Here is a 17,696-nt window from a genome sequence, read left to right as displayed (position 1 = left end):
TTAAATCTTCTATCATCATTATTATTTTTTGCATATTACATACCAACAGTGTCTTCCTTTTTTATTTTAATCTTAGAGCTATTTCTCTATCATATTCTCTTTTCAAGTACAAAGAGAAAATTTACCCAAATGGTAACTTGAATAACCTGGTCACAAGCCTTAAAAATAAGATAAATTTCAAGGTCTTATCATTCTGTATTGAAGGAACTTATAATATAGAGGATGTCTTCCTTTAGAAGAAGCATGTGTTAGCATTTGTCATTTTTTAAATGAGAACAGAGTTCTAACAACACATTAAAATGTACAGATTTAGAATAAGAACTTGCGTTGCATGTGAAGAGGAAAAAATATAACAAAATAAGGTGATATATGAGAAAATGGGTAGGAAGATATATTATATAAATGAATGCAAAGTTAATGAGGCAAAGAATTTAAATAATACAAGGTTATAAGAATTAACATGTTAGTTGATAACTTCAGTATATCTGCTTTTCAGAGTAAAAGTACAAATTTGCATAGAGATAGATATTTGAGCAGAACAAAAATGTGACAAAAAGGGTCTAAGTTCAGACAAAAACCCCGCAAAACCCATAGAATGATCTTAAATACAACGGTCTTCATTTGCTTTCAGATTAATATCTATTCTATTTTCTTACTACTACAAGTCCTTATTTTTTCTACTTTCATTTAATAAAACAAGATAGTATATAATTCTTTATGACTCTATAACTTCTGAATTTAAGATTAACTTACAGTAAAATTTCCCCCAATATATTATTTTAAAATCTATTAGAAATAGATAAATTTCATGATCAGCTAAAAGCAATATAGTGCTTTAGATACCTGCAACGTTTGAAAAAACCTTCAGTTAAATATGGAGAAAACTTAATTTGAATAAAAAGGGAGCGATGCATGCAATTTGAATAAAATGCCTAAATACTGATAATTAGGAACAGAGGAGGAAAAAAACCTGTCATAATTGGTTCCACTCACATATTTATTTTATTTTGAGTACTTACTTCACCAAAATCAAAATGAATGAAAAAAAGGAACCCACCGTATGTGATCAACTTACTTTACAATGATCATACTGGAGTTGTAAGGCTGGGACATCCCCTCCAATAGGCATTTGTTTTCTAAGCTCTTCATCTTTCATATTCAGCCATTTGATCAGTTCTTCTAAAGACGTCAGCAACCTGTTCCACTTCTCAGCACTGGCCTCCAAATGAGCCCTGTGAAAAGATAATGCTGACCACATTTAGACATTTGAAACGGATCCAAAAAACTATGTACCTTCCTTTAGCCTAATAATCATGTACAACCAACTAATGCTCACGTCTAAGAAGGAGGCTGAAACTTTGTAAAAAGAATATATACTTCCTGTAAGAAACAGTTATTTCGAATAAGCTAGAATATTAAGGATATGTTGGTAATATCTGTCAAAAGTTAAAACATACACCTCCACACCACAAAGGCGTCAATATGAGGCTCTCAAGAAGAATGTCCATGATATAATGCAAAATTATTTAAGCAAGTTTCAGTAGTTTATGTATAGTATATATGCACATTCAAATGTAACTTTTTTCTCATTTCATCTATATATACAAAGAGACGGATAGAGAAGAAATCATACGCATATAAAATTTTTAGAAAGATACACACCAGATGCAGTTACTACTGAGAACACCATAAACGCTTAATTTTTATATATTTTTGTACTAATTGAGTATATGCAACAGGCTCGTATGATTTTTCCTTCCAAAAAAGCTAATTTGAGGGGGGAAAATTACTAATGTCTTGATTTCTCTTGTATTCAAATAAATTACTGAAAGCAGAACATCACCAACATTTATCTCAAAAAGTTGAAAAACAATAAAGGATTACTTGGACAGAACACTATTTGGCTTATGGCTGACTGATGTCCAGTGACAAATGTTATGAATAGAAAACAACTGAGCAGAAATCACTGCAGTACTTTACACTCGGATTCAAAGATGAGGTCTTTGTTTCAATAATAATTTCTGTTTTTAGCACAGAAAAGTATCTTCAGGTTTTTAAATTATGAACTTCATAATTAGGGAACTATGTTTAGGAAAAATATTTTTTATGTGATGAAGCCTTCAATAAGAATAAAGTCTTTGAAAATAGAAAAGTAAATAAGAAACAAGTTTGCTAGTTGCTCCTGCTAGATCCTTGGAGAAAGCCCAAAGCCATGGAGAAAGCCCTGCCTCAAGCCCACACCACATGAGTTGGATTTAAAAAGATAAGTAAGTCAAAAACAACTCGAGAGACTCAAGGAATCAGTGTTTCCTCAATCTTGCATCACCCCAGTGGACAGACCATAAATGTGGACTTACATGCTAAACTGCATGAAATGGAATTGTCTTGACTGTCCATAACCTTTCAGAATGAAAGGGGCAAGGCTGATGGAGACAGACATAAGCCTTGTTACACAACAGCTTCCAAAGACTAAAGATTTATGATAGCAAAAGATGACTCATTTGGGGCAACCCCAGGTAGAAGAAATCTCTGTTGACCATGTTTCACATCCTCTCATACCACAACGTTCACCTTAACATTGGCTTATGATCCCCACTTCCACAAAATTGCTCCTTTACTGAGTGATATGAAACAAATCAACCAAGCACAGCAACTACTGCCCCTCAGACCTATCAGGAATTTCCTTTTTGGACATCTGACCTACTTGAGTCTTTGTCTCAAAGCTAATAGCTCTGCTATAGTTCATTCAAACAAATATTTCCCCACTGATCACATTAGGTGGTATTCCCAGCAGTGGATATTCAACAATATCATAAGTCTTGTTTAAAAGTTCATAATGTTTCCCAGAAGAACAACTATGTATCTCTGATCTTTAGTTCATCTCTAATTCCTAAAACAATGACCATAGTCTATCAGCCAATATTCCTGGCTAAAAGAAAAAAATGGGAGTTCTGCATATCTCTAAAATACCATGTGGGCTTCCTGGTGGCGCGGTGGTTGAGAGTCTGCCTGCCGATGCAGGTGTTACGGGTTCGTGCCCTGGTTCGGGAAGATCCCACATGCCGTGGAGTGGCTGGGCCCGTGAGCCATGGCCGCTGAGCCTGAGCGTCCGGAGCCTGTGCTCCGCAACAGGAGAGGCCACAACAGTGAGAGTCCCGTGTACCGCAAATAAAAAAAGTTAGGAGTACAGGGGCTTTCCTGGTGGCGCAGTGGTTGAGAGTCTGCCTGCCGATGCAGGGAACGCGGGTCCGTGCCCCGGTCCGGAAAGATCCCACGTGCCGCGGAGCGGCTGGGCCCGTGAGCCTTGGCCGCTGAGCCTGCGCGTCCGGAGCCTGTGCTCCGCAACGGGAGAAGCCACAACAGTGAGAGGCCCGCGTACCACAAAAAAAGAAAAGAAAAAAAAAAAAGGAGTACAGAAAAAAGTTTGAGGTATCATAATTATAATTTGAAATTCTATTTTATTCTCTTGTACTTACAGTCTTTTCTGTTCATTCTACAGGTGCTATGATTAACCTCACATTACAAATGCTTTAATGAGATCCTGATTCTGTTTGAGGGCCAGCTTTTCTGTGTTCATACTGATTAATTTTAGGCCAAATATGTCCCTGATAAACAATACTTTTACTTGGCAAAGAACAGAACTAAATAATTTCAAGTATATTAACTGGAAATTCTCTCTTCCAGTTACAAAGCATTTTGTCCTCAGTATATTTGAAGGAGTTGGTGCAATTTCTTTCCAGTATTTTTAAGTCCAAAAAATAAATACTGGACTTCCCAGGTGGTGCAGTGGTTAAGAATCCACCTGCCAATGCAGGGGTCATGGGTTCGACCCCTGGTCTGGGAAGATCCCACATGCCGTGCAGCAACCAAGCCTGTGCACCACAACTACTGAGCCTGCGGTCTAGAGCCCGCGAGCACAACTACTGAGCCCGTGCGCCACAACTACTGAAGCCTGCACCCCTAGAGCCTGTGCTCTGCAACAAGAGAAGCCACCACAATGAAAAGCCTGCACACCGCAATGAAGAGTAGACCCCACTCGCCGCAACTAGAGAAAAGTACACGTGCAGCAACAAAGACCCAACGCAGCCAATAAATAAATAAATAAAATATTTAAAAATAATGAATATTGATAAATAAATAACAGCTAGAAATCAGAAGTCTTTAGTCAATCAAGAAGTGCTTGAGTGTCTTTGTGTGCAAAACACTATGCACACACCCTGACCTCTTATTTCAGATTATTTGATCCTGCATCTTCAATGTCTATAGCTTAACTCTTTAATCAATAACCAAACCAGACATTACATTCCTATGACATCTATTTACACACTCATTGTATTGAAGAACATGATAATGTCTTTTCCAATGCAGTTTACTTTTTGACTGCACAGAAATAATGAAATTGATCATTGAAATCTATGGCATTCAGCATTGAAGAACTATTTATAAAGATGAAGGCAATACTCTTTTCAGCGAGATACTAAAGGGACTTCGAAATAAAAAAGATAACATTGGTCTATGTGCTTCTCTATATCTTTCTTTTTCCATAGTAAAAAGCAAACTGATGTGACAGAATCTCTGCCGGGAAAATCTGTTCTGGTTATTCTCTGATAGATTATAAATATGTGTTTGGTGGATTACTACCATATGCCCAAATAAAAGCATGCTTCTGTAGTAGCCTTCAGTGTCCTAGTTTCAATTTAATTCTTTCATCTTTCAAGATGAAAGCCTTTTCTTGGGCACTGGGTTGAATGCTTTGCAAAAAGAAACCTTACATTTGTGTTTGGTATAGTTGTACTTTTTCAGTTTTACTTGAAACATTCTGAGGCTTATATTTCCCCAAGATTACAGTTAAGCAGTCATCAATCATGCTTTCAGAATCTTCACTTAAAACGTTTCTTTATCTAACACATATCTGTGGGCACTCACATTTTGGATAAGAGACTTTATTATCCTCTCATTTGCTTCAGTTCATTCTTTGGGTACCTGACATGTGCAAAGCGATAGATACTTTCACTGCATGTATTAGCAACTCAGGGTGATGTCTACTTCAGAAAATGCTTCACACAAGTTAATTCTTTTTAGATTAAGTCATCTATTTTACAACTCTCTAAACATTTTTAAATGACCAGTTATTTTTAAAACTATAATATGAAAACTTTTTGAACATAAACATCCATAAAAATGGCACCTCATCATTTAAATATTGTAGAAAAGCAACTATGGAGAAAACTATGTATTAATATTAATATCTATTTTAAATCACCAAAAGCCTCTACCTTTCATGTTTCTTCAAAGAAGTTTTTAATCCCTTCTCCCAAAGTACAGATCCAAAAAGAGAGCAAACAGTGTGAATGAGTAAGAGGAGCACTTATTAAAATAAAATACAGTTTTTCAGTTTTTCAATAAAGTCAAACATCGATGGAGCACCCACTCTGATGTCAGGCACTACACTGGTTCAGAAATAGAAGGCTCTAGGGTCAAGTTAGGGGGAAGACAAGTAAACCAAATATACTCTGAGATAGGAAACCTCACAACAACTCTCTGAGGCAACTACAGCTCAGAGAAGGAAGAACTTGCTCAGGAAGCCATGGTGAGAATCTGGAATCCATACTAAATTCTAATCTCTTTCCACTATGTTGCTCTCATCATGGACAGCACTTAAGAGGGCAGATAGAAACTGCCAAGGTATATTTGTAGACAAGTAAAGATACATTTGAAAAGTGGTAGGTCTGCCAAAGAATTTGATGACTCAAATTAAGAGGAGTAAAGATATACTATCCCCTATTGTGTAAGGAAGAAATGCACAGAATTAAATACCTATGTTGGCATTCTTACTACAAAGAAACTTTTATTTTATGGTAATACCCATAGGTTACAAATTGAGTTATAGTGAAAGAAAATACCTCCATTAGTGCAAGAATAACCAGTAACATTAAAAGGGGATTATTTCTGCTCCCAGAAAAGGAATTAAGACTGACTAGGAGAAAAAAGTAGAGTCCTCAGAATTCAGTCTGTTCTGAAAAGAACACCAAAGCTGTGCTTCCAATATTGTAGCCACCAGCAATATGTGCCTATTTCAATTTAAAGCTTCAGTTAACTAAAATAAGTAAAATAGGAAATTCAGTTCACCAGTTGCGCTAGCCACATTTCAACTGCTCAACATGCCACATATGGCTAGTGGTTACTGTACCGAACAGTGCAGATACAGAACATTTCCATCATTGTAGAAAGTTCTACTGAAAAGCACTGAGCCAGAGGAAAACAAGAAGGAAAGCTGCAGAATTTTCCTCTATGAGATCTGAGAAAAAAAATTTTAGAAGTTTTACAATATGGTTAGCAAAATCAACTACCTAAAGTTAAAAGTGGTGTCAATGACACTGTAAAAGTGTGATAACGTTAGATGTAATGATGATGTTAAAGGTTAATCTCCTCTAAGGGCCTCTAAAAAGGTGCTCTGAATCTTTCAGAGGCTCATGAAAGAAAGGGAAGATAGAATTTTATCTTTGAACCCTGTTTTCATTAGATTTGAGAATTTCACTGGCCTTTGAAACCGTAAGTTAATAAGGATCCATATTAAACATTAAGCTGATAAGTGGATATTTAATTAACATAATCCTAAATTATACAAATTTAACATATAAGTTTAAGCCATGGCCTTCACATTACTGAATTTATTAGTAATTTCCAATTCACATTTTTCTAGGGAGTAAAAAATTGTTAAAAGTTCCTAAGAGCCTATCTTCTAGCTCAGGTTTCAAATCACTATCTTTGCTTATATCGATCTAAGTGGAATACAGACTTGTATGTATTGTTTTTTGATTGCAAAAGAATAGTTGGTAAATTAGATTTCCGTATTTTAAAAGTGTGATCAAAGTTATCCAAAAAGGGACTTCCCTGGTGGTCCAGCAGTAAAGAATCAGCCTTCCAACGCAGGGGACACAGGTTCGATCCCTGGTCAGGGAACTGGGATCCCACATGCCACGGGGCAACTAAGCCCATGCGCCACAGCTACTGAGCTCACGCACCTTAACGAGACACCTGTGTGCTCTGGAACCCTTGCGCCATAACTACAGAGCCTGCACGCCACAACTAGAGAGAAGCCCACGTGCCACAGTGAAAGATCCCACAAGCCTCAACGAAAATCCTGTGTGCTGCAACTAAGACCCAACACACCCCAAAATATAGATAAATAAAAAATAAAAAAGTTAACCGAAAAGACTGGAAAATAGTACTTAAGATATTAACCCAAGGCTCTGAGTCACATGTAATTCCGTAGTTCCAATGATCACGCCATGGTCAATGGAGGTAACGTCAAGCATTTCACGTAGACACAGTGAATGTTCAATAAATACTAGCTGTTATTATGATCTTTGACAGATAGTCTCTTTTCTAAAAATGATGATAAATTGCAGCAAATATTCCCAGCCATGACAATACTGATTTCAGCACAATGAAAGCACAATTTGAAATACAGAATGCACAGAAGGGACATTTATCTGATGGCCTTATTCTCAGAAAAGAATGAAGCAAGGCTGCATGCAGAGAGGGAGATTTTGAGAGGTTTTGGGAGCCAATGAGGAATCGAAATCTTTAAAAATTAGGGATAGTGGTGATTATGATAGAAAATCATTCAGAATTGCAATAGCAATTCTAAGTAGAAACTGTCAAGTCTCAGTTGAAGAAATGTTATCATTTTTCACTTTCCAGTGCAACACTAGGAAGCCCAGAATTTAGATCAGGGGATAGGGAGGGTATGATTATCAGAGCATCAGCGATTGGAAAAGCAGACAGGAATTTCAAGGGGGAGAGGAATTTCAAGGTCCTGACATTACTGAAATGGTTTATAATGAAATCCAAGCTGGGTAGATGGGGTTGATGAAGTCTGAAAAGCGGAAGGGTTTAAGCAACTAAAGATAAGGAGAAAGGTGTGTAGGTTCGGGAAGATGAAGGAAAAATGAAAAGAAAGCTAGGAATTCCTCAGTTGAAAATATTAGAGGATGTGCATTTTTAAACAATCTAGTTAGAATATTGTAGACAAATTATATATACAGAATAAAACTGCAAAGTTAGGGGATAGTATATAGGTGGTCCTGGTACATATGAAGCTAATGAAAGAAGGTCCTCTTCATAAAATCCATAACTTTAATGTGAAGGAGAGTTGTTTTACTGATGATGTTCTAAACAATCCTGATTTGCTAAAACGGAGGGCTCTTCTCCAACTAACATGGCAAAATCAATGGCACTCAGATGTGCATGGCCAGGTGGGATGTAAAAAAATAAAATGTGTGCTCTGAAAACAATTTGCCCCTGGTCTCCTGAGATTGCTCATCCCAGAGATGCCAAGATAACATGGGATGTCAACTAAGTCCTAGGCCTGGGCAGATCTATCGGGCTTAGAAACAAAATAGGGATAAAAGCATTTAGAGATAAAGTAAGAAGAAACTGAGAAGTCAAAATATACAGAGTTATCAGTAGAGATGTCGACACCAAGGATGATAAGTGAGGAAAAGATGCAGAGTAAAAAGGAAGTCAGAAGCTCAAATCAATGAGTAAAGTAGAAGAGTGTCCTATACATCAGGAGGAAGCAGGAATAAGATGATGAGAGGGTAAAATAATAGATGTATCCACTTCTAACGACAAGCTGTTGAGAGATGGAGAAGCAATGCTTAAGAAATAGCAGTGAGGCTGCCAACTTCCCCTCTTATCCCTGTGCGCAGGGCTGCTATTCAGCCAGTGTCTGCTGGCGCCATACTGGGAGTTTATGGCTAGCATTCTACTTGGTGTCCATAGTAGTTGTTAAATATTCAGAATGTTCCTGTTGACTGCCAGGTGAGGAAAATGGGAAAACTGAACTCTATTAAAGAGTGTTTCAAGTAAAGCAGGCAATTAAGGGGACAGTCAACTTTCAATTATAGAGAAGAGTGATGGGAGAGTTTAAACAAATATTAAAGACATAGGAGAAGTTGTTCACAATAGAAGCCAGTGCAAGTGTAGACTATACTTTAAAGGAATGAGAGGAAAGGACAGAGGAACAGGAATTCATAGTGCACTCAGCAAGCAACATTTTCAGTAAGGACTGAAGGAGGCAGCTGGCTGTGGGGGAAGTTACTTCACGTTTTTGTTAATGAGAACACCTCCACACTCCAGCTCCTTGGGAAGGGGTTTTCTCACTAAGTACATTCCTGGCCTCTTCTCCACCCTTTCACTCTCTCTGTCCCTGTAGAGGTAGAGTGAGGAATCTGATTTGTAGATTTGGGGAATAACTTGATCTACTTAGCTCAGCTCACTCTTGCCTTTTGAGAACAAGTCTGCAGAGACTGAGTTCTTTTCTACTCTTCCATGCAGGGTTTCCCACATGGGAGGCCACATTGTCCAGTGACTGCTGGGAATTCTGCCTACTTCTGGAGTCCGGTTAACAGCTCCATTTAGCTCTCACTCTAAGCACCTCCTCCAGCCTAGCCTCTGTCAGTAATTAACATGACACTGTTGTTCTCACTTTTCCTTACTTTTGTTTCCTATTTCTTCTGAATCCAGCCAAGAAAGAGGGATGCTACTTGTTGGGGACCTTCTCAGAAATTCCCAATATTAGTGACTAAGAAACAAGACGGGGCAGGGAGAAGTTCTATGTCTTCTGAACTAATTAGTTCCAAACATAATGGTAATCAATGAGAGTAATAATAATAGTTAACAATTATTTAGTGCTTACCATGTGCCACTGTTTTAGGTACTTTATAAAGGCTAATTAAATCAACTATTCATGATGACTCTATGAGGAAGTTACTCCTATTATCCCTATTTTGCACAGGAGGAAATACATATTGGCCAAGTAACCTCCCCGCAGTGTCACAGCTGCCAAGGAACAAAACTAGTGTTTAAACTTACTAGGCAGTCTAGCTCCAGAGTATTAAATGCATCCTGTACCACTTCTCTCTGAGGTGTGCTTACTATATGAGGGCCCATTACTAAGAATAATAAACCATTTTATCATTTTTTTAATTGCGATATGATTGACATATAACATCAGTGTCAGGTGTACGACATAGTGATTCAATATTTTTATTGATTACACTCCATACAGTTATTATAAAATATTGACTATATTCCCTGTTCTGTACATTGCATCCTTGAAACTTATTTGTTTTATACCTTAATTCCCTTCACCTATGTTGCTCCTCCCCCACTCCCCTCTGGTAACCGCTAGTTTGTTCTCTGTATCTGTGAGTCTGTTTCTGTTTTGTTATATTTGTTTAATTGTTTAATTTTCTAGATTCCACATGTAAGTGAAAACATACAGTATTTGTCTTTGTCTTACTTATTTCAGTAAGTATAATACCCTCCAGGTCCATCCATGCTGTCACAAATGGTAAAATGTCATTCTTTTTTTTATGGCTAATATTCCATTATATATATATATATATATATATATATATATATATATATATACACATATATATATATGTATATATATGTATATACACACACATATATATACACATATATATGCATATATATAAATATTCCATTGTATGTGTGTGTATGTGTGTGTGTGTGTGTATATATATATATATATATATATATATATATATATATATATATATATATATATAAAATCTTCTTTATGCATTCAACTGTTGATGAACAGTTGCAGACTGTTTCCATGTCATGGCTATTGTAAATAATGGTGCTATGAACACTGGGGTGCATATATCTTTTCAAAGCAGTGTTTTCATTTTCTTTGTCTCAATACCCAAAGCGACTGTAATCAAAATAGTATGGTACTGGCACAGAAACAGAAGCATAGATCAATGGAACAGAATAGACAGCCCAGAAATAAGCCCATGCACATATGGTCAATTAAATCTACAACAAAAGAGGGAAGACTACACAATGGGGAAAAGACAGTCTCTTCAATAAGTAGTGTTGGGAAAACTGGACAGCTACAAGTGAAAAAATGAAACTAGACCATTTTCTCACACTGTATACAAAAATAAACTCAAAATGGATTAAAGACTTAAATGTAAGACCTGAAAACATAAAACTCCTAGAAGAAAACATCTATGCAGTACACTCTTTGTTGGTCTTAGCAATATATATATATATATATATATATATATATATATATATATATATATATTGCATTTGTCTCCTTAGGCAAAGGCAACAAAAGCAAAAATAAAGGAATGGGATCTAATCAAACTAAAAAATTTTTGCACAGAGAAGGAAACCATCAACAAAATGGAAAGGTAATCTACTGAATGGGAAAAGATATTTGCCTATGATATGTCCCATAAGGGGTTAATACCCCAAATATATAAAGAACTCACACAACTCAATACAAAAACAATCTGATTTAAAAATGGGCAGAGAACCTGATAGGCATTTTTCGAAAGAAGACATACAGATGTCCAACAGACACATGAAAATATGCTCAACATAGAGGAAAATCATCAAGAAAATGCAAATCAAATCCACAATGAGATATCACCTCACAACTTTCAGAATAGCTATGGTCAAAAAGACAAGAAATAACAAGTGTTGGTGAGGACATGGAGAAAAGGGAACCCTTGTGCACTGTTGGTGGGAATGTAAAATGGTGCAGCGACTATGGAAAACAGTTTAACGGTACCTCAAAAAATTAAAAACAGAACTATCATACGATCCAGCAATTCCACTCTTGGGTATTTCTCTGAAAGGCTCTTCACAGCTCTCCTTGTCTTTAGAACTTTTCTCATCTAATAATGCACTCTCCATAATTGTGTGGGAGGGATATTTCCAAAGCTTAAGTCTGATCATGCCACCTAAAACTTTTCAAATTCCATTACCAGTGGAATGGAGCATGGTACACACAGGTGTTCCATGATTTGTGTCTTACCTCCCTCCTCACCTTTTTCTCTAGTCACAGTCTTTCCCCTCTACATCATCAGCAAATTCTATTCTCAGTCATACTGAACTTCTTAACTGCTCCATGAACACACAGTGTTATTTCTGGCCTCCTGCTTAGATATCTTTCTCCAATCCTCATCCAGTCCATCTGGGGAAAACTACACACCTTTCAAGGCTCAGCTTAGTTATCATCTCTTTCATGAAGCCTTTGATGATCATCTGAAGTGAAAGTTACCACTTCCTCCTTTGGACCCATCTTAGCCTGAAGAGAACTGTGAACCCCCTAGGGGTAGGGGCCATATCTTATTTATGATTCACGATGCCTTAAACCTAGAAGTAAGTTCTTATTAAATGCTTGAATCTCCAGAAATGAGTAATGAGGCTAAAAATTATTTTAATTTATTATCACATTACTAACACATTTTACTGGAATGTATGATTTGTCTTGATCCAGAAGCTCATTGGCAAAAGCTTATTCCCCCATCTTCTAAAAATAACATTATTTATTAGATAATATTCCAACTACAGCTTATGCGTTCTTTCTTTCCAGGTTAGAAAAAAAAAATGTGACTTGACAGGCTTAGGTAATAAAGGCCAGGAAAGGTCAAAGCTTTTTTTTGTCTTCATTAAATTCTCCTTCCTGAGGAACTCATCCTCCAAACTCTCAAAATTCCAGCACCATGTACACAGTCTTCACCAGGGCCAGGCCTGTGGCTTTTAGCTTGTTACACTAGTTGGGTTTGTTAGAACCTCAGTGAATGTTTTCTACTATGTTAACACTTTAAATCTTTTTATCTATTTATATTTATGGGGAACAGAAAGGTGAAACCCAATGGGGTCTGGCCAGTTGAAAATTCAATTTTAAGCAATCACAAGTATATTCTCTCACTATACAATACTCCCTAATTTTCCTCTCTAACTAAAAAAGAGTAGTTGGTTGATAATGTCCAACAGGATCTTTACACAGAGGTTTCCATAGTCATGCTACATTACTCCCTTCTTTAAGTGTAAAAAGAAGTGCAAATATCCCTTTATGAGCCCCAGAAGAATAAAAGCCTTTCAGGATTTCTCTTCAGAAGGAAAATTTTTTTAAAATTCATTCACAGTAAATAATCCGCAAAAGATTTCTGCTCTCCATGAAGTAGTCTATAAAATGCAGAAACCAGTTGAAGCAGATCCACTGAACCCCTTTATGTAAGATAAAATAAACTAGATGCTACATTAGACAGAAATTACATAGACTAAGGAACTATCCGATTACCCCATTCAATCTTCACAGCAATCATGTGGGTTAAATATTTATATTTTGATTTTGTAAATGAGAAAACCAAGGCTCAGAGAGACTAAGTGACTTGCCCAAGTCAAATTCAAGTCAAATTCAAGACCATTTGGTTTAAGGCTGTACATTTTTCAATACATCATACTATTTCTGAACTTTAAGATTTAAGAAACTGACCTAGGTGCAAGATCCAAGTCTTTCTACCAACATTCATGTTCTTAGTCAGTTTCCACTAAACTCATATCCATCACGTATTATCCACCATCTAGGAAACATAATTCTAAAATGTTCTTAACTCCCAGTAATAATATTAATAGCTGTCACAGTAGGTCTTTTTTCAATGTCCTTTCTTAGTCAAATTCTGGTCCTCAAATTCATCCTTATTTACTTTTTACTTTCTCCAAATGGAGACATGAGTCATCAGTTATCCATTTTAGTGTCCATAAGTGATATCTAATTTCTAAAAGTACATCTTCAGATTGGACATACAAATTGCTTGACGAAGCAAAACACGTTCATTGCCAAGAGTCAGAAAGATCTAGATTCAAATCCTCGTGTGGCTCTTGTTAGCTCAATATCTTGTCAAGTTCTTTATATTCATTAAGCCTCTGTCACCTCATGTAAGAAAGGATTTTACTATTCACCTCACTAGGATTTTCTGAATACTAAATAAAGAAATGTTTGTAAAGATCCTAACACAATACTTAGTTAAGGTAAACACTCGACAACTAGCAGGTATTGGTAAAATCATTAGTATTATTAGGTTTAAAATATGATATGCAAATTTGTGACTAGTCAGGAACAGTTGACAGAGGGCACTGCACATAAATGGAGCTAAAACTGTAACTTTAAAAAAAAGTATCTTTGCATTTAAATCTTAAACTATTTCTGAAGAAGTAGCATGCTGGTAAGGCTTCCTGTTCTCTTCCTGATATACAAAAATCATGAAAATCCTCCTCCCCCATTATTTTTATTTTGATACTGACAATGCTGACCTGATACTGGCAGATTTTGCTTTTAAGTCGTTCCATCTTTGGTTCATATCATCCAGTCGATGCTGAAGCATAGTAGCCTCTTCAGAATTTCCCAAAGCTTTTACCATCTTCTGCCTGTTTCCATCAAGGCTTTTAAATATGTCACTGTGGGCATCAATTTCTGCCTGGATGTCCTGAACAGAAAAAGGCAAAGAGATAATGCAAATATTAGGTATTAGTGTCAACATTACTTGGGATTGCTATACAAACTTTACTTTTTTCATAGTCCACAAATGAGTTTTTTAAAAGCAAAATAGTTAATTTTAGCTTAAATGAGAACAAATTTAAGTGTTTTCACAATTTCTACATTGAAAATAATAGTTTTTAAATCTTTAATAAGACACTGATTTCCCCCATTCTTAAAAACAGAAGGTATCAATATTATAATCTAAATTTCATGTATCAGCTAGTTAGATGTTCAAATTCAATGAGAAATTTTTGAAATTTTGTACGACTGTGGCTGCCAGATCACTCAACTTTGCTTAATATCCAAATAAATCCTTTCTCCCCTTTCCACATAGGCAAAACTTCCCTCAAAATATGAAGTTTTACAGAGGTCACTAAGATATTACATAATTAAACTTTCTTTTTACATTTAGACAAACTTACTAATAGTTCGGCCTTTTAATCTAATAAAATTTATTTCTAAAATTTAAAAAAGCATTCTCATAAAAATGTTTATCCTCATTAACAAATAAAAAATAATGACAAAATAATATTTCTCCTGTTGAAAAGGAAAATATTTTGTTCACTTCTATAAAGTAAATTTGAGGGCTTCCCTGGCGGCACAGTGGTTGAGAGTCCGCCTGTCGATGCAGGGCACATGGGTTCGTGTCCGCTCTAGGAAGATCCCACATGGTGCGGAGCAGCTGGGCCCGTGAGCCATGGCTGCTGAGCCTGCGCGTCTGGAGCCTGTGCTCCGCAACGGGAGAGGCCACAACAGTGAGAGGCCCGCGTACCGCAAAAAAAAAAAAAAAAAAAAAAAAAAAAAAAGTAAATTTGAGTGTAGTTTAAGTAAAATAAGAATTATTATAAATTAATAATAAAAATTGGTTCAGACTCTGAGGAAGCATTTTGGCAATTTGTATCAAAAGCCTTAAAACTGTTGAAATTACTTATCCCACGAAGATTTATGTATAAACACATTTATCACATTGATTGTTTTTAAAATAAAAAAGTAAAAACTTTCGTAATATACATTAATGTTAGCTTATTATTAGGTTTTAAAATGGAGGATAAAAAACTATATATTGTGATGTTAATTTAATTTTTAAAGTAGGTGTTTAAATTAGCCTATGTATCTGTAAATCATTGCACACACATACATTAGAAGACTACAAGAAATAAATCAAAATAGTGCGATCTCCGTATAAGAGGATTAAAGGTGATTTTAGTTTTCTTCTTTACACTTCTCTGAGTTTCCAAGTTTCTATAAAAAACAGGGTCTCTTTTTGTAATTAAACAAATACAACAAATTTAAACTTTAAAATACAGAGGGTCTTATCAATTGTTTAGTTCTCTCCTGTTATAAGGTTGTCAACACAATTTTCTATATTAATTTGGCAATCACCTTTTCTTCATGAATAAATGGGATGTGTAGCTAACTCTAGTGTGACAGCCACTACCATCCAACAACTGAGTATGAACTTACAAACAGAAAAGCAGACACCAGAAGGGGCCATGAAGGTGTCGGGTGAGTCTCCATGGCATTAATTGGTAAGGAATATTAAGGCAACATATTGCAGAAATAAAAATTATATTTCTGGTAATGAATCAGAATTAGTAAAAGAAGAGCAAACCCAAACACTATAATTTTGTTATACTTCTCATCTTCAATTTTCCTTTATAATCATCATTCTTCTTTAGTTTCTCCAACTCTAAATGGGCAGGGTAAAAATTTAAACAGAAATTCTTCGAATACTCAGAATGCTATTATTAATTTAGAACTTACTCCTGATAAGCAATCCATGTATTCCATTAAGAACCAAGGCTTAGTGGCCAGCGTTGAAGTGACTGTTCTTCAAGTATCTACAGACCTACACAACCACGACACATGGAAAAGCCTTGTACAACTCACTACTCCAACCAGCATGGTAAAAAGGTATCACACGAGGTTATGGGGCAGAACTGCTGTATTATAATTTCTGGGAAGATTTGTGACATCTAAGATGACATTAATAGGGTCATATTTGAGAGATGGGAGAGGTGAACACAAAGTCTGATGGATGGCTTCTGCAAAATTTATGCTCTAAATTTGCAAGCCCATTGGTCTCTGGGTTATCTAACAACAAAGCCAAATCAGGTCTCCCTGCAAAGTGTAATCTGAGTACACCCAGAATTAGGGTTAACCACTGAACAAAAACTCAACATTGTTGACTCTTCTGCACTTTACTAGCACCTCCATCTCAGAGAGTACACAGCAGACACTGATGGGGAAGCAGGGAAACACAGCCAGATACCAATTCAAGGTTCTCAGGCTGGGCAACAGTAGGCATGTAAATGGCAATCTGGTTATAAATTGAACTTGCGAGGTTTCAAATAGAAATTCTCAGTAAAAAAGAAAAAGAAAAGGAAACTTCTGCTGAAAGATTCTTTGATGACATCTCCTGAACAACACAGTCCTATTCTTTAGAATAGAACTGTTTTATTTTTGTGTCCTGAGATGCATTTTAAGACCTCCAAAGACATATATCAAAAGCCCAGTTTTAAACTTCGGCTGTAAAGATGTATGATAGCCATCTTTCTCAAAAAGCTCAGTGACAGAGTAAATAAGCAAGGCCTCCCTTTGCTCTGTATTGTCAAGGAGAATTTGGCCTCTAATTTCCTGTGCAGGTTCCTAAACATCATTACCAGTGGACCACACCTAAAATCACAAGGCAACTTCAAACCACAACTTCCTGTAGCAACCTGACGTATTTGCTTCTTTTCATATTCAAGAGACATAGAAAGACAGAAGCACATCAAGATTTATAAATAGTTTCCTCAGTTTCACAGGAGCATTCCACAGCATGAAGAAATTTGGATACCAAAAGCACGAAGCAAATTTGCCTCTTCACTTCAGATCAGGTGATGCCTGTTCCAATCCGGCCACAATGACAGATGGAGTAAAACGGAACTGCATCACTGGCCCAGTCAATGATCGTTAAGTACTTCCATAACATTTTGGTTAAGAGCACCACCAGGGATCATTCATGTTGCAACATAAGTTTCAATATGTGGAAAACCCTTCCACACAGGAGCCTCATCAAAAATTAGGAAGAAAATCAACAACCAGAAAACGATCAAAGAAAAGGAAATCAGCATACATTGTTCTTTTAATTTAACATTTGGTGGCATATTTATTTGGCCAAATATATCAAGAGCTCCTAAAGACAGAAAATCATCTTAATATTTCTTCTGTATCCTTCAGAGTCTCTGTTACACAGAGTAAGTCTAATGAAAAATAGATGTATACGGATAGACAGATACATAGATAGATACATAGATGGATGCAAAATTGC

The 17,696-nt window shown here is 36.2% G+C and overlaps 1 protein-coding gene across 14 annotated transcripts in view; it reads right to left on the bottom strand.

Annotated features, from left to right (window-relative positions):
• Positions 1–17,696, bottom strand: part of UTRN (utrophin) — a gene marked incomplete at its 5' end in the record, with an annotated part of 496,387 nt that overhangs the window by 138,092 nt on the left and 340,599 nt on the right. For all 14 annotated transcript variants that reach the window (XM_079938689.1, XM_079938693.1, XM_079938692.1 and 11 more), the window contains 2 exons: positions 1,076–1,232; positions 14,158–14,330. In XM_079938689.1, the coding sequence (XP_079794815.1) occupies positions 1,076–1,232; positions 14,158–14,330 (330 nt within the window). The remainder of the gene's footprint in view (positions 1–1,075; positions 1,233–14,157; positions 14,331–17,696) is intronic.

The sequence above is a fragment of the Stenella coeruleoalba genome (genome assembly GCF_951394435.1).
Source record: "Stenella coeruleoalba genome assembly, chromosome: 12".
Lineage (NCBI taxonomy): Eukaryota > Metazoa > Chordata > Mammalia > Artiodactyla > Delphinidae > Stenella > Stenella coeruleoalba.
This window is presented reverse-complemented; position numbering and strand designations above follow the sequence as displayed.